The following is a 24,801-nucleotide window of genomic DNA, read 5'->3' on the forward strand; positions in this document are numbered from 1 at the left end:
CATCTACCAATAGTTGCCCTTATTTGTGAGGCATTTGAAAACCTCCCTGGTCTTTGTGGTTGAATCTGTGTTTGAAATTCACTGCTTGACTGAGGGATCTTACAGATAATTGTATGTGTGGGGTACAGAGACGAGGTAGTCAATCAAAAATAATGTTACACACTATTATTGCACACAGTGCATCCATGCAACTTGTGACTTAAGCAAATTCTTACTCTTGAGCTTATTTAGGCTTGCCATAACAAAGGGATTGAATACTTATTGACTCAAGACAATTCAGCTTTTCATTTTTAATTAATGTGTAAACATTTATAAAAACATAATTCCACTTTGACATTATGGGGTATTGTGTGTAGGCCAGTGACACAAAATCTCAATATAATATATGTTCAATTCAAGCTGTAACGCAACAAAATGTGGAAAAAATGACGGGGTCTGAATACTTTCCGAAGGCACTGTATAGCATATCACTGAGAGCATGGAGCTGAACCGGGGACTGTAGCGGGGACTTAGGGAGAGTTATATATACACGCTCCTCATCTATCTATCTCTCTCCTACTCCTCTTCATCCACTCACTCAGTCCCTCTCTCTTGTTGTGTCAGCAGTGATAAAGACAGGTTTTACTCCCAGAGAACACTCTTATAGAGGAGGGCAAGAGATACAAACACGCACGCACGCACGCACGCACACACACACACACACACACACACACACACACACACACACACACACCACACACCACACACACACACACACACACACACACACACACACACACACACACACACACACACACACACACACAAAGATACACACACTGTTAGCTAAGCCACTCCATAATGTGGATGACACTTCAATACAACTACTTGCTAATAAAAGAAAGTCCCAGTCACTGAGGAGATATTGACATATAATCCGTTTCCCCTGGAGAGTGGATGGAGCCAGCCGTCAGTCTCAACACACAACCCAATCTAAATGGCCCTGAAATTTTAAAATGACATTTCAGAATTGGATTTGCTGCGTATCAGCAGAAATTCACACGTTTGACAGATAAGTGTGTGTGTGTCTGTGTCTGTGTGCCGTGCATGTGTGTGTTCGTGCATATTTGTGTGCGATCAAAATAGAATCTTGGTATTTGTCCCTGTGGGCCCTGCATTTCGACCATCGATTCTCTGAGAAGATTATTATTCCAGTTTTTTTTAAGACCAGCGTCTGGAATCGGGATACAGGCTGGAGTCTACCTTCCCCTCAGCAAGATCATTCTAATTCCTAACCCCCCAAATGAGTTATTGACTCAGAATAACGTCTCTGCCATTCTCAATGAGTGGGGCTCTGCATCCCAAGAAGCATGCTGTCTGTCTCCTCCCGGCATCATATGTCCCACAGCCTGAGACAGAGAATAGAGACATCTGGCTGAGACCCTACCAGAAAGTAGCCTGGTTCCAGATCAGAACAGCCAATGACGTTGAGTTGGTTAGACAGCACAAAGATCTGGGACCAGGCTAGCAAGAAGCTATATGACAGCCTAATTATCCTCAGCCAGCAAAATGCCTGAAACACAGAAACACACAGGACAAAATGTTTTGCATCGGAAAATGAGATTTCTTATTGGACAAGTTCAGCTAATACCTCCCCATTTTCATTCCATTTTGGAGTGTTTTATAGTCTTTCGTGCCTACTGAACAAAAGCCAGGAAGACACTCAGGATGCTATGATGAGACATGGAATACAATGATAGGACCTGGGACACAACAAGCATGCAATACAGACAGTCAAGGACAAGGACAGAGAATCAGTGTCCGACTCAAATATCAGACTATGGAATCATCTGAGAAAGGCAACACCTCTACTTCACACAGTCCTGTTATCTACCTCAGTGTGACCTCTGTGTCCCCTCCACCATAACCACTTCGTCACCACTGTCCCACCAGTCACCTCCAAACCCCGACCTACTGTCAGTCAGCACTTCTGTCTGGAGCTACCTACCCCCATCCTCATCCACTCAGCGAAAGTCAACCATGTGAGGCTGCACAGTACTGTAGGGCTCTTACTCTCCAGACCCATCTGCAGTTAAACTAAACCCTGGTCATGTTCACTAGCAATAATATTCTGAACTGGAGAGAAATTGTACAATTAGAACACAGATTGTAATTTCCCCAAAAGAAAAGAAAAAGTGTTTTGCTATGGAGTTCTGGTCTCCGAGCATTTCGTATTATTCTGTAAGTAAATCCGAGACACTCTATTTAGTATGATATGTCACGTTTCGTATGGTATGTGTTCATTTTTGGATGTCCATCAACCATTTCATATGATATGTATGTTACGAATTTGCAGGATAAGTTATGAATTCTAGCTAGGTGGCTAATGTTAGCTAGCAGGGTTAAGGTTAAGTTTAGGAGTTAGGTTAAAAGGTTAAGGTTAGGGTTAGGGGAAGGGTTAGCTAACATGCTAAGTAGTTGCAAAGTAGCTAAACAGTCGTAAGTATATAGTTGAAAAGTTGTTAAATAGCTAACATGCTAATGTTGTCTGTGATGAGATTTGAATTTGCAACCTTTGGGTTGCTAGACATTCACGTGATACGCCCACCCATCCACACCGACAAACCACTCCGCCCCCCCTTCTTTCATTTTGCCTTAAGTAACCACCTGTCTTATTTAACCATACCAAACGTAACATATCATACAAATGTGAGTGTCTTGGATTTACGTTTTCTATGTCACGTCTAGTCTGAGACCAGGCTAAGTGCTCAGCTCTACTGAACACATCCTATGCTCTGTACAGTACAGTACTGTAGGGCCTGTCTCTGAGGCAGTGGGCAATGCTAATAACAGTGAGATGTATATTCCTTATTTGCTATTTGACAAAACTAACACCAGATATCTTTCTTTTCAACCCCAAGGAGGGATGGAGCCATAGAGGGATGCGGAAAGGAAGAGAGGGGCTTTTAGAATAATCACTTCATGAGGCACATTAAATCGCTTCACGCATCGCAGCGTCACAGGCCTGAGAGGAACGTGCCATCCCACTCTCTTCTCCACATTTCTGTGTGTAACTCCGTGGAGACACACACACGTATACACACATGGGTTTAATGCATCACTGCTACGCTCTCTCTCTTCCTTTTTTTTTGTTCCTGAAAACTTAAAATTATATATTTTTAACCGTGTAACTGATTTGTGAGTGGGCGACAGTTTCACATTTCTATAAACTAGCTGAGAGTGAAACATAAATATTTTAAGCAGCTTAGCGCTGATTTAAATATATTTACTGGGAGTCTGCTGGCTGTGGGCCAGGACACAGTGTAATACCCACAAAGCTGCCACTGCTAAACTCTATTTGAGGGAGCTGATAATTCGGACTGGCAGAACTAAGGCAAATTAAGTCAATTAACTCACTGAAATATATTTTTTATACATTTTACAACCCTTTGAAAAAAAATGCAGGGTGATTTTAAGATAGCTAGCCTAGCGTTGAGAGGAGGGTGATTATATATACACACAGCCAAGAAAGAATTCAAGAGGCAGAAAATATCTATCAATGAAGGGTAAACGCAGGGGCCATTTTGAGAATGTTGAAGTAAAGAGGAGAAGAAGAAGCAGCCTCTGGTTATAATGTGCAGGAGATAACCCGGGGATGCTATGCATTTCTAAACAGAGAGCACATAAGACATAGGACATGTATTTAATCAAAGACGCACTGTGACTGAAGAATAATTTTTTTTTTTGTGCCTTAATATTTGCTTATTCACATATCTTCTAATGTAAAAGTGGAAAAACCCTGTCACCTCTTCCGGAAGAGGGGAGAAGGCTGAATGGGAGGCTGCAGGTGTAGAGAAAGTGATTATTAATTAGCCTTCCTCCTCGGTCAAAACACACCACTCCTCTGGAAATACCTTATGGCGTGAAAGCTCCTGAAGAAAAATGATAGCTTCTAGCTATAATGTCACTTAATCCAACAGATGTTAGTTCATACATAAAAAAAGAAGCAGGATAGGATTACAACATGGGGAAGTTGTAGTGACTGTAATACTGTCAGCCTGTTGCAGTAATGACTAGGTAGGGAGAGAAGAAGAACACCTGAGCAGGAAGTGGTCTTTAAACCAGGACGTGAGCTGGAAATGCAGCCATTGGAGGGTTACATTTTCAGACACAGCTATGGTGTCAATTTCATATCATCTGATTGAATTCTCCTCAATGAAGGATGACATAATGATATTTAGCCTACAGCCATCCTGTGCCAACCATGCAACATTCCAGTATAGTATGTTGTCCTCCACAAAAATACCTATCAGACAGGAAACACACAAATCTGTAGTGTCTTCCTATAATCATATAATCATAAAAACGTCCATCCTACCCCACTCCCCACACCTACAAGCCACACAGATTAAATTAGCATAAAATATGATAGGCCTATGAGGAAATGAAATCAATAATGTTCGACATTGACGCCTGTCAAAATGTCAAGCTTCCACCCATTGGCACCCCCAATGGCAACTATCTTTCTCTCTCATTAAAAACACTCCTTGCATTATTTGACATTGGACCCCTGTCTCACTGGCTCCCATATTAAAGGATGGTGCAGCGTTTAAAACACTTAGGCAACATGCTTACAGGTGCAGATCTCTAGTTCACGCCAAGGTCCTCTCTGACGCTGTGTAGGCCTCATCACCTAGACTTTCTGATGGGAAGAGAGCTCTTTGTGTGTGTGAGAGTGTCTGTCTGTCTGTCTGTCTGTGTGCGTGCGTGCGTGCGTGGGTGTGTGTGTGCGTGCGTGGGTGCGTGTGTGGGTGCGTGGGTGTGTGTGTCTGCGTGTGTGTGTATATGTGTGTGTGTCTGTGTGATAGCGTTCCCTATAGCTCTCCTCTGCCCCTCAGGTTTATCATCAGCCGTGGCTGCAGTCTGTGATTTAACAGCGACAACGTTGGTTAAATGTTGCTCCTTTGGCAACAGATAAATGTTTTACTGATTCCTACATCTCAATGTCATAAAACACCTCTCTCCTTTGACTAGCATAGGATGCATTATACTTGCCACCGACGGTGTGAGCTACAGTTAAGTTATCACACCACTAAGACATTCAATTGATTTAAAATTGATTTTTATACACCATTTTTGACCCGAGGACCCATCTTCCCAGGCAGTTATTGGTGTGAGAAGTGCTGATGGCAAAATATATAAACTACATTTATATGGAGGAAAGTAGAGAAAAGCAAGGCTCTCCTGCCGTTACATTTAGTAAATAAACACTTAAAATGTCCGTTCCAGCAGAAGCAATCCTAACGCTGGAGTCAAGCACTGATTTCTGAAAACATTCAACAACTTGATATCACACCCACAACCACATAGAAATACAGCAAGATCTCCGCTTTAAAATATATCAGTCTCTCTACTAGATGGTTCCATCAGGTATTATTAGCTTCTTCTAACTGGGGTCAAACTCAGTTCAGCCAACAGTACACCAGCAGCAAGCCTGTAATTGATATGATAGCTTCCTTACTAGCCCTGTGAAGCTGACCTCTAATATGAAGATGTACATCTCTGTCTGTGTACTAATTAAAGCCGGGGTAAGTGTGGGTCCCCAGGCCATGCATGCCTCTGGAAAGTCATTGTAAACATATATCATATGCCATACAGGAACAGCTTCTACCCCCAAGCCTTAAGACTGCTAAATAGGCAGATTGTTAAATACTTCACTAATGATACCCAAACTATCTGCACTGAGTCTATCTTGCACTCACCCTATGCACACTCACTAGACTATATACTGTATACACACCATATACACACTCACTAGACTATATACTGTATACACACCATAAACACACTCACTAGACTATATACTGTATACACACCATATACACACTCACTAGACTATATACTGTATACACACCATAAACACACTCACTAGACTATATACTGTATACACACCATAAACACACTCACTAGACTATATACTGTATACACACCATAAACACACTCACTAGACTATATACTGTATACACACCATAAACACACTCACTAGACTATATACTGTATACACACCATAAACACACTCACTAGACTATATACTGTATACACACCATAAACACACTCACTAGACTATATACTGTATACACACCATAAACACACTCACTAGACTATATACTGTATACACACCATAAACACACTCACTAGACTATATACTGTATACACACCATAAACACACTCACTAGACTATATACTGTATACACACCATAAACACACTCACTAGACTATATACTGTATACACACCATAAACACACTCACTAGACTATATACTGTATACACACCATAAACACACTCACTAGACTATATACTGTATACACACCATAAACACACTCACTAGACTATATACTGTATACACACCATAAACACACTCACTAGACTATATACTGTATACCAGTGATGGGCCGTCAGGGCCAGCAAGGCCTTCTCTGCTGGCCTAAACATCATCAGAATATAATTTTTTTTTTAAATATATTTTCCCACAAATATGTATTAAATTATTCCCCAGAGTAAGAGTTATACTCTTCATTTCATAGCTTTCCTCTTGGTTGCACTGCTTCCAGCCCCAGGTTGAGATTTGGAGGGCTGGTCTTTATGTTAGATCTTTTATCCAATCATATTCAGCCATCATGTGTTGCCAGGGGTCTACAATCTGCCCTCAGGCCTTCAGAATCAACAGTGCGAGCGCTTGTAGCTTAAAGTGAATGGAAATGAAAATTTAGTGTCAACCAATCAGCTTTAGAGTTGGCTATTGTACGCCTGCTGGCAGGCTCCAGTATTACACAGGAGCCAGCTAGCAGGCGTAGTGGGTGCACGTCTTTTGATCGGATTACCAATATTGAGAGGCAGGTCCTATGGGCAGGTGTATGCAGATCTAGGAAACTGAGTTTGATAAACGAATTAATTCGCATACTACTAAGCTGTTTTTTTCAACCCACAATGGCGGAAGGAGGAGAAGATATCGATTTGGTCGAGGATATAATTATAACGCCATTCTCGAGACAAACTTTTCAAGAAAAGTTAGACATTGTAAGGAGAGGTCGCCCGACGCCGACGCTACAAAGCCTGTCACAGGCGGGAAAGGGGTTCGTTCGCTCGCCACTTTCAAAGTTCCAACTACGAGCGCTATCAATGGCTCACAGGCTCCGAGAAGCACTGCAAACTGTACTGCTGGGAATGCCTATTATTTGCAAGTGATCGATTTGTTGTTTGGAGCCACACTGGCTTTGCAAACTTGAGTTGTCTAACCAAGGCAGCAACGAGACACCAAAGTACGGCTGGTCACTTACAAGCAATGGTGCTTTTGAAAACTTTTGGGGACACCCGAGTGGATCTACAGCTCAGAAAAATAGGGAAATATTGAAAAGACTCATTGATTGTGTCATGTTTTTGGGTAAACACTGTTTACCCAAAAATGGCAATTTTTGTCAATTTCAAGGTGACGCAACGCCTGGTTATACTGCGTTTCTGTCTAAATGTATAGTGTCTAGAGCCATGGCATCATAATGATGGTAATAAGAGGTGGATTAATTCGGGTGGGACTGTGTAGGACCTCACTGAAGGCCCAGGCCCCAGGCCCACGGCACGCCACTGCTGTATACACACCATAAACACACTCACTAGACTATATACTGTATACACACCATATACACACTCACTAGACTATATACTGTATACACACCATAAACCCACTCACTAGACTATATACTGTATACACACCATAAACACACTTACTAGACTATATACTGTATACACACCATATACACACTCACTAGACTATATACTGTATACACACCATAAACACACTCACTAGACTATATACTGTATACACACCATAAACACACTCACTAGACTATATACTGTATGCACACCATAAACACACTCACTAGACTATATACTGTATACACACCATAAACACACTCACTAGACTATATACTGTATACACACCATAAACACACTCACTAGACTATATACTGTATACACACCATAAACACACTCACTAGACTATATACTGTATACACACCATAAACACACTCACTAGACTATATACTGTATACACACCATAAACACACTCACTAGACTATATATTGTATACACACCATAAACACACTCACTAGACTATATACTGTATACACACCATATACACACTCACTAGACTATATACTGTATGCACACCATAAACACACTCACTAGACTATATACTGTATACACACCATAAACACACTCACTAGACTATATACTGTATACACACCATAAACACACTCACTAGACTATATACTGTATACACACCATAAACACACTCACTAGACTATATACTGTATACACACCATAAACACACTCACTAGACTATATACTGTATACACACCATAAACACACTCACTAGACTATATACTGTATACACACCATATACACACTCACTAGACTATATACTGTATACACACCATAAACACACTCACTAGACTATATACTGTATACACACCATAAACACACTCACTAGACTATATACTGTATACACACCATAAACACACTCACTAGACTATATACTGTATACACACCATAAACACACTCACTAGACTTATACTGTATACACACCATAAACACACTCACTAGACTATATACTGTATACACACCATAAACACACTCACTAGACTATATACTGTATACACACCATAAACACACTCACTAGACTATATACTGTATACACACCATAAACACACTCACTAGACTATATACTGTATACACACCATAAACACACTCACTAGACTATATACTGTATACACACCATAAACACACTCACTAGACTATATATTGTATACACACCATAAACACACTCACTAGACTATATATTGTATACACACCATATACACACTCACTAGACTATATACTGTAAACACACCATAAACACACTCACTAGACTATATACTGTATACACACCATATACACACTCACTCACACACGCTACATTGACACTCCCACACAAAACCCACACAACTTCACATACACCACATACGCACACAAACACAACACACACATGCATACCAACACAACACAAACACACACACACACTACTTTTACACTCATCATTAGCTGCTGCTACTGAGTTCTTTATTTTACTCTTATTATTATCTATCCTGATGCCTAGTCACTTGACCCTGCCTTCATATACATAGCAAATCAAATCAAGCTTTATTTATATAGCACATTTCAGACAGAAAACCTAAAGAAGAACAATACAAACTGAAAGACTAAAAAGGTGTGTTTTAAGATCCCTTTTAAATATGTCCACAGTTTTGGCCCCAATCAGGTTCTTTGGCAGGCTATTCCAGAGGCTGGGGGCATAATAACTAAAAGCTGCCTCTCTATGCATCTTGGTTCTAGGCTTTGGGAAAGTTAAATGGCCAGTGCCAGAGGACCTACTGGGTACATAACTTAAAGGTATGTTTGATATGTATTGGGGTGCACAATTGGGGATTGATATCAATACAATAATCTTACAATGAATTGCAAAACTCACAGGCAGCCAGTGCAGAGACTTTAAAACCCGTGCAATGTGTGTTGCAGCATTCTGTATGTTTTGCAGTTGACCAATTGATTTCTTTAATAAACCAGACAGAAGAGTGTTACGGTAGTCAAGCCTGCTTGTAATAAAAGTATGGATGGATGAGTCTCTCTGTATCAGCCTGAGAGAGAAACGGCCGCACCTTGGAAATGTTCCTCAGCTGGTAAAAAGCTATTTTGTTCACATTCCTAATGTGTGATTCGAAATTGAGTTCAGAATCTAAAATAACACCTAGGTTTTTTACATGGTGTTTTATCTTTATTGCCCGTGAATTAAAATGTGTGGCCAGATTCTCTCTCTGTCCTTAGACTCCAATAATAAGTACCTTGGTCTTGTCTTGATTTAGCTGGAGGAGGTTGTGAGCCATCCAAGTATTTAAATCACTAATACAGTCTAATAATCTGTGGAGATGAAATCCTCTGGGGACACAGAAACATAAAGTTTGCGTAGCAGTGAAAATCAATATTGTGTTTTCTGATAACGCTGCCAAGGGGTAAATATAAACTGAACCATACCTGACCCAGAATTGAACCTTGTGGAACGCCACATATGATATCTATTTTCTCTGAGTTATGTTCACAGTGGGTGACAAAAACTCTCGACCGGTTAAATAGGTCCTAAACCAACTTAGAACTGGACCAGAGCGGCCAACCCACCTCTCCAGTCTGTCCAGAAGGACACCATGGTCAACAGTGTCAAACGCAGCACTTAAATCCAAGAGTAGGACAGAGAGCTGTTTGGCATCTGTGTTGGCTCTAAGATCCTTTACCACTTTAACTAAGACTGTCTTTGTGCTGTGGTGGGCACAAAAACCAGATTGGAACTTTTCTCAAATACAGTTGCTACTTAAAAAATAATTTAGCTGTTTGAAAAACAATTTCTTCAGAATTTTGCTTAAGAATGGAAGGTTGCTTAGAGCTGAAGAATCTAGAGGACTTTTCTTCAGAAGGGGTTTCACCATAGCAGTTTTTAGTGCAGTGGGGAAAGTGTCTGTGAACAGGGAGTGATTAACAATAGCTTGCACTTCTTCAGATATGCAATTAAAAGCTGTTTTGAAGAAGGTTGTGGGGATAGGATCGAGATGGCAGGTAGAAGGCTTAAATTGTGGCATCATTTTCCTGAACATGTCTGCGTCAATCAGCAGCATACCACCCTGCATAGCACTGCTGGCTTGCTTCTGAAGCTAAGCAGGGTTGGTCCTGGTCAGTCCCTGGATGGGAGACCAGATGCTGCTGGAAGTGGTGTTGGAGGGCCAGTAGGAGGCACTCTTTCCTCTGGTCTAAACAATATCCCAATGCCCCATGGCAGTGATTGGGGACACTGTCCTGTATAGGGTGCCGTCTTTCGGATGGGACGTTAAACGGGTGTCCTGACTCTCTGAGGTCATTAAAGATCCCATGGCACTTATCGTAAGAGTAGGGGTGTTAACCCCGGTGTCCTGGCTAAATTCCCAATCTGGCCCTCAAACCATCATGGTCACCTAATAATCCCCAGTTTACAATTGGCTCATTCATCCCCCTCCTCTCCCCTGTAACTATTCCCCAGGTCGTTGCTGCAAATGAGAACGTGTTCTCAGTCAACTTACCTGGTAAAATAACGGTAAAATAAAATAAATAAAAATAAAATCAGAGAAAATAACTCCATAGTGCCTTTACGTGGTAGGCTAAGGCACATATCATCAAACTTCTCACCAGGTCTTGCTGATACCCACTGATACCCATTGTTTGCTATCTTACCTCTGAAATATGGCGTAAACTCATCAAATTTAAATGTATCTACCTCAAATACCTCGTACCTCTGCACATTGATCTGGTACTGGTACTACCTGTACCAAATCTGCATCATTGGGAAGGGCTCGTAGGCAAGCATTTCACAGTAAAGTCTACACCAGATGTATTCGGCGTGTGTAACAAATACAATTTGATTTGATTTGATGTATCAGTTTATCCTGTCATGTTCTAATTTGATTGCAAAAACAAGGTGGTAATGCACTCACAATTACCTAAACTAACTTTAACATAGATGGTGTAATTATGAATATACCTAATATACTGTATGAATATTATATAAATCAAAAAGTTGGATTTCACTTTGAGGTGGATACTATCACAATCAAATCTAATACATATCTAATTTATGTGTATCTTTATGTTGTTACGACTATAGGAGGTCAAAGGGAGCAGTCACACAGCGTTACTAGTGGTTCCCATCAGAGGAGTGCTGGAGGTCAGGGGTCATTCTAGACAAATGGACAGTCAGCTCCATGGTGGATAGACTGGTCAAAGAGAGAGCGAGAGAGAGAGAGGAGAAACAGCCGAGTAACCGCTCTTCGCTCCTCTCCCCCTCTTACTCCAACTATCCCATTATATCTCTCTCTATGTACAGGTACCTGCCAAAATAAAGGAAGATCTTGAGTAAATGAGGGACACAAAGTATATTGAAAGCAGGTGCTTCCACACAGGTGTGGTTCCAGAGTTATTTAAGCAATTAACATCCCATCATGTGTCAAAATGCCCAGTTTACCATTATTTTGAGGGGTCTCAAAGGCTGTGTGTGTGTGTGTGTGTGTGTGTGTGTGTGTGTGTGTGTGTGTGTGTGTGTGTGTGTGTGTGTGTGTGTGTGTGTGTGTGTGTGTGTGTGTGTGTGTGTGTGTGTGTGTGTGTGTGTGTGTGTGTGTGTGTGTGTGTGTGTGTGTGTGTGTGTCAGTAATCAGATCTCAAACCAAATGAACACTTATGGGAGATTCTGGTTGCCTGGCTACCCAAACTCCTTGCTCTGGCCAAACGCTACGCAACGCCCACGGACGTTCATTTCTTCTCCACAATGAGTCTGGATCTGAGTACCTCCCCGATCATTTCTAGGCTGTCTGATTGGTCCCAGAAACCGATGGGTTCTGCCAGAGCCAGAACACACATGGATAAAGCGGTGTTTTCGAAAATTCCCGAACCCTAATTCATCATTGGCTTTGATTCTCTGATTGGTTAGAGATGATCCAATCGCTGATTAAATTATTTTGTACAACAGCCCTCATTTTGACATCACCACAAATGACTTAAATGATGGCAGTCTCAGATTGAAGTATGTAGTAAACACAGAGCAGCGGAAGAATTGATCAAGAATGACAATCTGATTGTTTTTTTTAATCTCCCAAAAGACATCATGTCAGTATCCATATCTAGAATTGCTGTCTATATGTTGCCTGAACTGTTGAGCGTCTGCCTATATGTTGCCTGAACTGTTGAGCGTCTGCCTATATGTTGCCTGAACTGTTGAGCGTCTGCCTATATGTTGCCTGTATACCGTTATCTAAACAGATGCGCTTTGCACAGTCCTCCTGGAGGCTTGATTGATTTAGAATAGGAGGAAATGTATCGCTCATCTGTTCCAGTCAGCCTCTACTGTGTATTCATCAATAGGGTATAACCTCTGGAAGCTCTGATAAACTGAGCGATGGTAAGGTCAGGTGTGTTGGTCATAGCGTTGTATGTATGGAGGGCCAGTCAGCAGTTTAGTATCTAATGAGTATGTACAGCAGACTAAAATGATAAATACTCCCAGTCCTTCACACAACAACTTTCTAAATGCTTTCAGGAAAAAGAGCCTGTCAATAACACTGAAAAGCCTGACACTACACACACAGAACAATAGATCCCTCCACCGCCCTCCTTCCTCTCCCCTCAAATACTTTGTAAATAAGAAGATTTGCGGCGGAGAATGCGAGCTACTTAGATGCGTGGCTAAGCGGCTCATTGAGCGGAGCGGGGGAGAGTTAGTGGTTAGGTATGAAATGGAGGTGATTGGCAGAACCAGTCTCTATTGAACGCCTGGCTAATGTGTTCAGATGATCAGTTTACAGTTTAGCGCCATCGTTAGGAGGGGAGAATTGTTTGGACAAGCACACACACACACACACACACACACACACACACACATACACACACACACACACATACACACCCCCACACACACATATATATATATATATATATATATATATATATATATATATATATATATATATATACAGATATGAAGTGGGAGATGGAGATATGAGTGATTATAAAAACCCACATGGCCATTTCACATCAGCCAGTAAATGAGCTCTCCAACTGTTCTCACTTGATGGGTTATGTGGCTCGGAGGTGTGAAGCAGACTGTCAAAAGAGGGCTTTATACAGAAACTATAATCAGGTAGGAGGTGAAATGAAATTCACTCCGCCACGCCGCGGGATGAGGTGCTGTTGTGGGAGGATTATTTTGAATATTTACTTGACAAAGAACATAATGGTATGATAGTGTCCTGATTTTAACTGTGATTCTGCTCTACATTATGCTGTGTATGTACTGTAGCTAGCATGTTGTTTCAGGTCAACTAGCTTCATTGATTCAACACATGGATTCTACTGAATACTATTGTTGAAGAGAGAGAGACAGAAATAGAGGAAGAGAAAGCGATATACAGGTAAATGACAAAATAAAGTGTCTTAATAGGGCGTTGGACCACAACTAGCCACAAGAACAACTTCAATGGGCCTTGGCATAGATTCTACAAGTGTCTGCGACACCATTCTACCACAATAAATTTTATAAGTTGGTGTTTTGTTAATGGCGGTGGAAAATGCTGTCCCAGTCGCCGCTCCAGAATCTTTGCCTGACGACTTAAACTTAACACAATGTCCACAGCCGAAAGCTGAAGGGGCGGGCCCTGCCTGCCTGCCTGCTTGCTTGCCAGCTGCCGACACCTCTAACTCCACCAGACTCCAGTCTTTATCCCATGAGCAGTGATAGAATGTGATGACCTGTCAGAACACACAGTACACTTCCACCCACCATCTGTGTTCTACAGAAGAACAGCTACTGTATTGTACTCTACTGTACCAGTCATTGAAATAGAATCCATGGATTCTATTTCTATGGTACCAATGTTGTACACTGGATCCCCTGCCACAAACACGCACTAGAGACTGGGAAGCACTGACAAGGTGATTGCTGACTACACTAATCAAAAGGCAAGATGGTGCCGACAGACAGGGCAGGTCTGCTTCTAGTGTGACAGGTTAAAGGAAATACTCATAGCCTGTTATACATTAAAAAGTATTAGTAAGTTCATAGTATGTGAGGATCTTAAAACATTACATTTACATTTACATTTAAGTCATTTAGCAGACGCTCTTATCCAGAGCGACTTACAAATTGGTGCATTCACCTTATGACATCCATCTAAGGTTAAGAAGATCATGCATTCAGTATTAGTTGATAGATTGATAACATTCATATAATTGTGTTAAAATCCGTCAAGCGTACAAAGGGTACGAATTGTGAGAGGAATGTGTAAACGTTATGTTGATTACTTTATGTTGTTATGGGTAAAAGTGTTAATCTGTGATCTACTAAATGCTCTTAATCTATGAGCCTGAGATCGATTGCTCTGGTCTCCACTCAAATTCCCGGAGAAATCGCGGTCTTTTCTCATTGCACTAAAAGTTTCAATGAGTAAACAATACCGAATACCGTACCACTCTCGTGGTCATTTCTCCCCTTTTTCAGGTACGTTATTGATGATAAAAAAGAGTCATTTAAATGTAATAACTCGCTAACATGTCAAGAGTGTTTAAGGTTTGTCTTAGTAACATATTGAGGAAGTTAAGTTTGCAGAGAGAAACATGAGCCCTGCTCGTTTGCAGCTAGCTTCGTACTGCTAGGTACTGCTACGTAGCTGCCATTTGATGTCGATTGTGAATGAACAGGTGCGTTGTTAATAAGATATTTTGCAGTGTTATGTGTATAATGGTTTTTCAAACACTTTATTGCCTGTTGATAAATTGAGTTATGGTTTACTGAGTTAAAGCTTTGTGCTTGACAGTTATATTGAAAATAGTATCTGTTTCAGTGATGTACAGTGTATACTGTTGTGACTTGAATAAGCCTTGTACCCTACAAAACTATCTATTTCCTGTAGATCTGTTATTCTGTAAAATGTGTTACTTATGTAAAATGATTGCACTAAAAGTTAATGAGTAAACAATACCGTACCACTCTCGTGGTCATTTCACCCCTTTTTCAGGGGCGTAACACTAGCTCCTAAGTACAAGCATTTCACTACACACACAATAACATCTGCTAAACAAGTGTATGTGACAAATAAAATGTGATTTGATTTAAAGCACAGCAATGGCCCACATCCCTTAATTAACTAATTCTGTTGAAACATATTGAAGGATTTCCTTATCTAATGTAAAACAAGTCTTAGTGATTTGTGCAGCCAAAACTAAAGTAGTAATATTTTAAATGTACAATATAAGATTGACTGTGTCAATAATGCTTTGCCTATCAATTAATAATACAGTATAATTGTATTATTTTTTTGTTAAAATAAAATAAATAAATAAAAGCATTATGACTAATACTGGTATTGAATATTGTTTTGCAATAACACACACACATATGTGTGTATATATATATACACTACCGTTCAAAAGTTTGGGGTCACTTAGAAATGTCATGGTTTTTGAAAGAAAAGCTAATTTTTTGTCCATTAAAATAACATCAAATTGATCAGAAATGCATTGTTAATGTTGTAAAATGACTATTGTAGCTGGAAAGGGCAGATTTTTTATGGAATATCTACATAGGCGTACAGAGGCCTATTATCAGCAACAATCACTCTTGTGTTCCAATGGCAGGTTGTATTAGCTAATCCAAGTTTATCATTTTAAAAGGCTAATTGATCATTAGAAAACCCTTTTACAATTATGTTAGCACATCTGAAAACTGTCATGCTGATTAAATAAGCAATACAACTGGTCTGCTTTAGACTAGTTGAGTATCTGGAGCATTAGCATTTGTGCGTTTGATTACAGGCTCAAAATGACCCTTTGCCTTTATGACAGCTTTGCAAACTCTTGGTATTCTCTCAACCAGATTCATGAGGTAGTCACCTGTTATGCATTTCAATGAACAGGTGTGCCTAAGTTAATTTATGGAATTTCTTTCCTTCTTAATGTGTTTGAGCCAAATAATTGTGTCGTGACAAGGCAGGGGTAGTAATCAGAAGATAGCCCTATTTGGTAAAAGACCAAGTCCATATCATGGCAAGAACAGCTCAACTAAGAAAAGACAAATGACAGTCTATCACCACATTAAGACATGAAGGTCAGTCAATGCAGAAAATTTCAAGAACTTTGAAAGTTTCTTCAAGTGTAGTCACAAAAACCATCAAGCAATATGGTGAAACTGGCTCTCATGAGGACCGCCACAGGAAAGGAAGACCCAGAGCTACCTCTGCTGCAGAGGATAAGTTCATTAGAGTTAACTGCACCTCAGATTGCAGTCTAAATAAATACTTCACAGAGTTCAAGTAACAGACACATCTCAACATTAACTGTTCAGAGGAGACTGTGTGAATCAGGCCTTCATGGTTGAATTGCTGCAAAGAAACCACTACTAAAGGGCACCAATAATAAGATACTTGCTTGGGCCAAGAAACACGAGCAAAGGACATTAGACTGGTGGAAATCTGTCCTTTGGTCTGATGAGTCCAAATGTGAGGTTTTTGGTTCCAACTGCTGTGTCTTTGTGAGACACAGAGTAGGTGAATGGATGCTCTCCGCATGTGTGGTTCCCACTGTGAAGCAAGGAGGAAGAGGTGTGATGGTGTGGGGGTGCTTTGCTGGTGACACTGTCTGTGATTTATTTAGAATTGAAGGAACACTTAACCGGTATGCCTACCACAGCATTCTGCAGCGATATGCCATCTCATCTGGTTTGCACTTAATGGGACTATCACTTGTTTTTCAACAGGACAATGACCCACAACACACCTCCAGGCTGTGTAATGGCTATGTGACCAAGAAGGAGAGTGATGGAGTGCTGTTTCAGATGACCTGGCCTCCACAATCACCCGATCTCAACACAATGGAGATGGTTTGGGATGAGTTGGACCGCAGAGTAAAGGAAAAGCAGCCAACAAGTGCTCAGCATATGAGGGAACTCCTTCAAGGCTGTTGGAAAAGCATTCCTCATGAAGCTGGTTGAGAGAATGCCAAGAGTGTGCAAAGCTGTCATCAAAGCAACGGGTGGCTACTTTAAAGAATATAAAATATAAAATATAGTTTGATTTATTTAACACTTTTTTGGTCACTACATGATTCCATATGTGTTATTTCATAGTGTTGATGTCTTCACTATAATTCTACAATGTAGAAAATAGTAAAAATAAAGAAAAACCCTTGAATGAGTAGGTGTGTCAACTTTTGACTGGTCCTGTATATATTACAGTATAATAGAAGCACATAATTAGTATTATTAACATAAACATTGAATGTTACTATTCTTCTCCAAATGGTCTTACATGTCTTTCCATTCCATTTACTCCATTCCGGCCATTATTATGAGCCGTCCTCCCCTCAGCAGCCTCCGCTGACGGTAGCTGTATACTGCGTTGCTGACGTTAGCTGTATACTGCGTTGCGTCCTCAAAAAGGATAACTCTGTCCTATAACCCTAACGACGTGTAAAGCAGGATAACACGTCTTTAAACAGAGAAGGGAGATTGTTTCACAACTGCAGCCAAAAGAAAGCTGCTCCTTTTCTCCTTTAACAAGCCTTCCACTAATCGTGTGTTTCTGCTGCAGTATAATAAAGCAGTGTTCATACACAGGCGTGAGGAGGCGCTTTCCGCTGTCAGTGGTGCTGAAACTTTCCCTCTGGGCCTGCAACGTATAGCCACCGTGGCCGTCCTAGCGAGGCATATAAAGGGTAGTTTGAAGATTATAACTTTGTGAGCACAAGTGTAAGTGTATAGAAAGCGTATCTTCAGACAGAAAGATTATCCGGGGGCACACACAGAGATGGATTACCAGGGGGGAGGAGGGGAGAGTGTGGTTGAAGCACAGACGACATGGAGGACTTAATGCTTCCCGACAACTCTCCCCATTCTACTGTTAGTGAGACAGCGCTGTCAGATTGACGCGTGGTAGCAGCAGAGGCCCAGCTTGTTGCCATAGTGGCAGCTTGTGCGGATGCTGTGTGCATTTCAATCAGGGCCTCCGGTGTGTGTGTGTGTGTGTGTGTGTGTGTGTGTGTGTGTGTGTGTGTGTGTGTGTGTGTGTGTGTGTGTGTGTGTGTGTGTGTGTGTGTTTCTGAAAAACTGACAGGCTACAGTTACAGTGCAACAAAATAGGAACATTTCCAAGGGGGAGAATACTTTTGCAAGACAGTGCCCCCTGAAAACTGCTGATCACATTTCCTACCCTTTTACACGTGCGTTCTTCAGAACAGTGAAGGCCTTGCCCCTGAGGGCTACGCAGGTGCAGAAGGTAGCCTATATACATGTGCAATACGATACACTGATAGCCTACCCTATGTTTTTTCTATAGGCCTATACAGAGTCTTGATTTGGAGTCGACATTGGAAGAGATGTGCTCAGTTAGAACAATCCATTCCTTTAAATGGTTGCTAATAGTAACGTGTCAGGACTCACAGCGAACAATGAAAGGCAAGATCAAACACACGCATGTATCCTTTGCGTCACGCTGCTGGCTGTCACCATCATTGCTTGCTGTGTTCAATGGTTGCGTAGGCATTGAGAGCACTGCACTCATATTCAACTACATGGCTTGGTTGGTTAGGGTTCTTTCTGTTCATAATCGGCCAAATCATACTTCGAGAAATGGACGTGTCAATGGATGGGGGATTTGGCGCTAAACCTGAGTTTCGCGCGCATTTCTTCAATCAGGATTCATCCCTTTTTTGATTGTGTCTATAACAAGAATGGGTCTTGTGTTGATGTCGGCCATGAATAGGCCTATATGATCCAAATATCTATGTAACTAACACTAATGTGAGGTAATGATCAACATAGGCGCCACATTGTTGCCAACTGTTGCAAGCTTTCTGACTGCATGTTCTCTCTCTTAGATTCTCATTCTCTCTCTCACACACACACACACTAGGTTTATTATGCAAACTTAGAAATATCAGCACCATGGCAACAAGTTCCACCCATAATTTATTCTCCAACATAAATGATTCACCAACAACCCGGCACTTTGGCATGAAGACATAATCGGACACTGCTATTTGGAAATGTTGCTTTTCCTCCATCGCAAATTTGAAACAAGGTCCACAAATGATGATCAAATCCAGCTATGCGAGGATAATTGTAGGCTATATATGTTTCTATATGAACTGCAGTTGTACTAGTCTGCTGTCGGATCATTCTGCATGGAAATTATGTCATGCATAAAGATTTCGAGGACACAATAGATAAGATAATGTCCCTAGACAGCTGTGATAAACAACACCGTGCATAGGGGGAGCAGTCATTGCGGGGATGTGGCTCGGGGGCGCACGAGCTCACTCTAAAAAGTCTGGGACAAGAGGACTCGTGGGGTCACGGCAACACGTCTACTAGGAAGTATACAAGAAAACTATGACGCCCAGCCATGAAATGGCAACAGTTACAGAGTTAGGAAATAGCTAGGCTACTACATCAAAACAGTAAGAATGTTTAACAGAGAAGGAAAATAACAAGCTTACCAAATCTTAAAACGTGTGGCATCCCGCGAGAATATCCCACACATAGTAATAGCAGCAGTAGAAGCCTGACGGTGCACCTGAATCTCGCTTTACTTATGAGCGGGGAGGTAATCTTCATGGTGTCTGTGTGATGCCACTATTTATTCCCTGGATCGGTAGATTCCCCCGAAATGTTTATTTTGACGTTAAGCAGGGTGACGGCCCACGCGCAAGATCACGGCATGGTCAGTCAGGGAGAAGGTATCATTCGTTTCCCCAGATCCATTAGCAAGCTCTGCGTGTCCAGCTCACTGCGCCAAGAAACAACCTTCCCACTCAGCTAACGGTGGGGCATCCATGTTAGTCTGGGCAAATCCGGGAGAAATCCATTCACGGGCGGTCTGAAAGAGAGATGGACATGAAAATAGTAAAAATGGGGTTTTGAGTTGCCCAGTCAGAATCCCGTCTCAAGAGACGATCGCTGGCAGAAATGCAGCAGGCTAGCGAGCCTAAACATTCCAGGCAGTCTCAGCTGTCTGAAGCTAGCATTCTGCTGCACTGCCGCACAGCATCTGACGTCGAGCCAAGATTAGTGTGAGCGCGAGAGAGGAAAGACTGGGTATATTTCGCAGGTGCTACCGAACACACATCGCATACGATCCATATCTGACATCGAAATGGCCTTCTTTCCCCGGGTGTCTCATGCTGGCACCCGGTACTCTCTCTATGTTATTCACGGTTTTGCTCGGTTCATTCATTGGCCGTGGCTGCTGCCAGTGGACTGGTGCCATGCCCGAGCGGTTGTAAAATCAATCTTTGATGTTAAAAAGATTGCCTCTCTAGATCGGAATTGCTCAGCCTTGGAGTCGTGTGAGAGGTTTGTGAACCAATACTGTCACAAGTCCAATTTTGATGAATAGCCTATTGCTGAGCTAATCATTTTTTCACAGAGTTATGCTGTCACTGAGAAAGACTTGCTTTTCGATTTTCTAGTTTTGCTAGTTTTGGCATTATACACTCTTAGAAAAAAAGGTTCTGGATAGAACCAAAAAGGGTTCTATGCTTGCATCATATATGGCACCCCTAAAGGTTCTATATAGAAACGAAATTAGTTCCATTTAGAACCCTATATGGAACCAATTGTGGTTCAGTGAAGAAGAACCCCTAGGGTTCTGATAATAGAACCCTATAAAATGGTTCTAAATATAATCTTTAGGGGTGCCATTTATGAAGCAAGAAATATAACACTTTTTGGTTCTATTCTGAACCTTTTTTCTAGTAGTGTACTGTTAGACAATTGTCAATAACATGCGTTGAGGATTATAGCATTGTAGAACTTTCCTTTAAAAATGTATATTCGAAGTTGTGAAATAAATGTATTCTCAGCTCATGTAATTCAAACGTTATCCAGCCAATATCAAAGTAGGCTTGTTGTTCAATTACTTGTGAAGTTATACAATTAGAATGCCATGATTTTTGTCATCAATTAACTTCAAATTTCATAGGCCAGTTTCATAGGCCTAAGTCTAGGAATATGATTACAGATGACAATTATATTGTCTTGAGTCGTTAAGTCGTTAAGCAGAGTCGTTAAGATATAGATAAGACCTAAAACCACTTTAACATTGGATTTGTCATACAATCTAAACTCCAGGACCATAAAGGATACGACATCACGTTGGAAACGGACAGTACTAGCCAATTCTACACACAGTCCAAAAGTACGGGCAACAGTTATTAAAGATACATTACACTTGGATGTCATGTTTATCTCTAAAAACAAAATACTGTTACATTCATGTATATGTATTAATTATATAGATATTAATCATTAGCATATTATTTGTGTCATTAGATCTATACAGTAGATGCAATATCTTTGTGTTCCTTTCACTAAACCCACGCCAGGTGTAGTTGTGGATTTTAGCACCATGGACAGCGTCGCGGTGACCAACGAACACTACTCGAATTAGACCTAACTTTACATACAGCCCAACCAGTGTTTGGTTGAGGATACAATTATTGTTTCTTTGTCTCTATTTTTTCACTTTGAAAATTCAGAGTTGCGTATAGCCTCTGTCGTCATTTAATGAACAGCTCCCGAGAGCATTCGACAAGTATTTCCGAACAGGAGAGCTGCTTGCGTCTGCGTTTCAAGCCGCCCGAGAAATATACGAGGGGCTGTGAAGCACCTTTATTGCAGTCCGTGTTTGAAACTGCTGCACGAGAACCCGGGTGGATTTTCGATTGTGTAGCCTCTAATGGCGTCAATAATATTTTCACGTCATGCAAATTGACTCAATCAGCTTGACTGAAAGTAAGACAAAGGCCTACTTAATAACTCCTTTCTTTCTCCGTTTGACAAACCGACCGCATAATCTGTTTTTCAAAGACTGGTGTGATCGGATTCATTCTCTTATGTAAAGCCATATGATGTCTCTTGTAATTCCTTGTGTAACTTGCACATATAGCTAGGCATTTAAATGTTGGCTTAAACCCCGAGTGCCGTTCCATGTCCATATATGGGTAAGAAAGTGTCTTTTCACTCTGCCTCAATAATAAATAATACAAATATGCCGAGATGACCCAGTGAAAAGACAACGGTCGACAGGGATTTATGGTGATTCAAATATAATTAACCTATAGTGCGCCTATAGGTGTCATACAATTTACATTAAATGGGGTGACAGATATGGATAAATGCTTCTGTGGTATTTTTGAGGATAAATGCAGTGACTTTTAACTGTTGACTTGTTTATAAAGAAATAATATACGCCTCGTTTCTCTTTAAACTAACCCGTTCCAATATATATATTTTTCCATCTGGTTTGAGAATACCATTCAGCTGACCGAGGATGAGGAAATTACGCATGGGATCCACGAAGATAAATACAATTACACTGAAATGTTTTGTCTTTTTTTCTTCTGCCATTACTAAATGAAAACATTGTCAATGTCATACTTTAACTTTAGTAGGCTAAGTCAAATGCTTTAAAACGTTATACACATAAAGCCAATCGCGCGCAATGAGCGAATCAGTTGGCACGGATGCCATTTGTAAACTCAAACTATTTCTGCAGAGATTTTTATACATATCCCAGTTTAACGATCAGCCTTTTCTGGTTACATTGTAAGAGCTTTCCAAATAGCACTTTGGGCATCATCGGTGCTGTTTTATGGCACTGTGCAATTAACCATCTACCATCTGATCATGAACTTGATTTAAGGCTGTGGTGCGCGCGGGTTATGTGCTCATCAGCTGTGGAATTTACATGCGCAGCCAGTCGGTTCCTTTCCACCCAGCCTGATTACACATTATCTATGGATCATTCATAAAGCGGATAACTTCAACGCCACTGTCAGCCACGATTTGTACGGCATACATTTAATGACCCCATAATGTATTTTCAACCCCACGACATTGTATGCATCAGCAACGAGAGGAGGGACTCGAGAGGGGACACGCATTTTAAATAGGAGTCGAAGGAAGACATACAAGTATCTACAGGGTTTTGTCCTATTAACTAACAAGTCGTAACCTTTTAAGACATTTTCATTGTTTCCACTGGCAGAGGTGCGCAGAGCGCACATTGACACGACGCGCCGCATTCCCAAAATATAAATGCAGCATTCAACTTCAAGTAGGCTAGTGTAAATGAACCTGTGTAGATCGGGAGGCTTAGTGCGATGTATAATCGTCACGTTTTGTGTCATTTCTTCGATGAAAGAGACGAGGTGGATAGCCTAATTCTCTCACTTCTGTCTCACCTGTAAAATCCAACAGACTAGGCATTCAAACCTTACACGCCCAAGCAGAGGGGAGTACAAGCTGCTAAATTACACAAATAACGGAAAGACAATCATAAAAATATAAAAAAGGATGCGACGCTTACCTTCGAATAGAATGAGCTGAGAAAGTAGTTGATTTGTTCCGATAGAGAGACGAGCCAGATCGGTTCCTTCAGACTCGCGTCTTGCTGCGCTCCGCTCCGGCCGTGGGGAAGACACGCCTCCTGTTGGTCGAAAAAACACACTGCTTAAAGCAACAGGGGACCTGCACAACGACCGATGGATGGACCCGACCCAGCGCCCGGTGGATCTCCAAGTCGAGGTGAGGTGGGGAGACCTGTAGCATGGGGAACAGGGGCCGGGGCAGGGTGGACTTTACGCATGTCTTATTGTCGCTTTAGTGGCGAATTAATCAATTAATGGATTATTTCATCCATACCACTGTATTCAACTTCTATGCAAAACGGTGTGTGAGGATTTATTTGAGCTTTAATTGATCAAATGGAAAAACAATACGAGGATGGTGCGTGACAAAATGTTAAGCCTCTGGGAGTGCCATATAGGAAAAGTGTAATGGGAGTGACACAGAAAGTTATGTGGATGAAACGATAATTATCTTGTGCAATATTTTAAAAACTGTAATAATACGTGTTTAATTTCAGGACATTTAGGTCAGTAAAAGTTCAACAAGTTGGGATGGAATCTAGCTCATTGCCTGCATGCATCAACTATATGACGCTGTTTATGCTTGCTGTGTAAACAGTGCCTCAGTCTCATATTCCGGTAGATCGGAGAGAGAGTAAATGAGGGATGCAACAACCCCCGGGCTATCAGACGGAAATCACTGCTATTTCTCCCTCTGTCAGTGAAGTACAAAGCGTACAATTTACCACGGCGACGGAGCGCATC

The 24,801-nt window shown here is 41.2% G+C and overlaps 1 protein-coding gene across 1 annotated transcript in view; it reads right to left on the reverse strand.

Moving 5' to 3' along the window:
- Positions 1–24,137, reverse strand: part of LOC129857328 (glutamate receptor ionotropic, kainate 2-like) — a gene marked incomplete in the record, with an annotated part of 311,711 nt that extends 287,574 nt beyond the window's left edge. Inside the window, 2 exon segments of the mRNA XM_055925459.1 lie at positions 20,125–20,504; positions 23,997–24,137. Of these exon segments, the coding sequence (XP_055781434.1) occupies positions 20,125–20,242 (118 nt within the window).
- Positions 24,138–24,801: the final 664 nt, after the last annotated feature.

The sequence above is a fragment of the Salvelinus fontinalis genome, chromosome 6 (assembly GCF_029448725.1).
Source record: "Salvelinus fontinalis isolate EN_2023a chromosome 6, ASM2944872v1, whole genome shotgun sequence".
Taxonomy (NCBI): Eukaryota; Metazoa; Chordata; class Actinopteri; order Salmoniformes; family Salmonidae; genus Salvelinus; species Salvelinus fontinalis.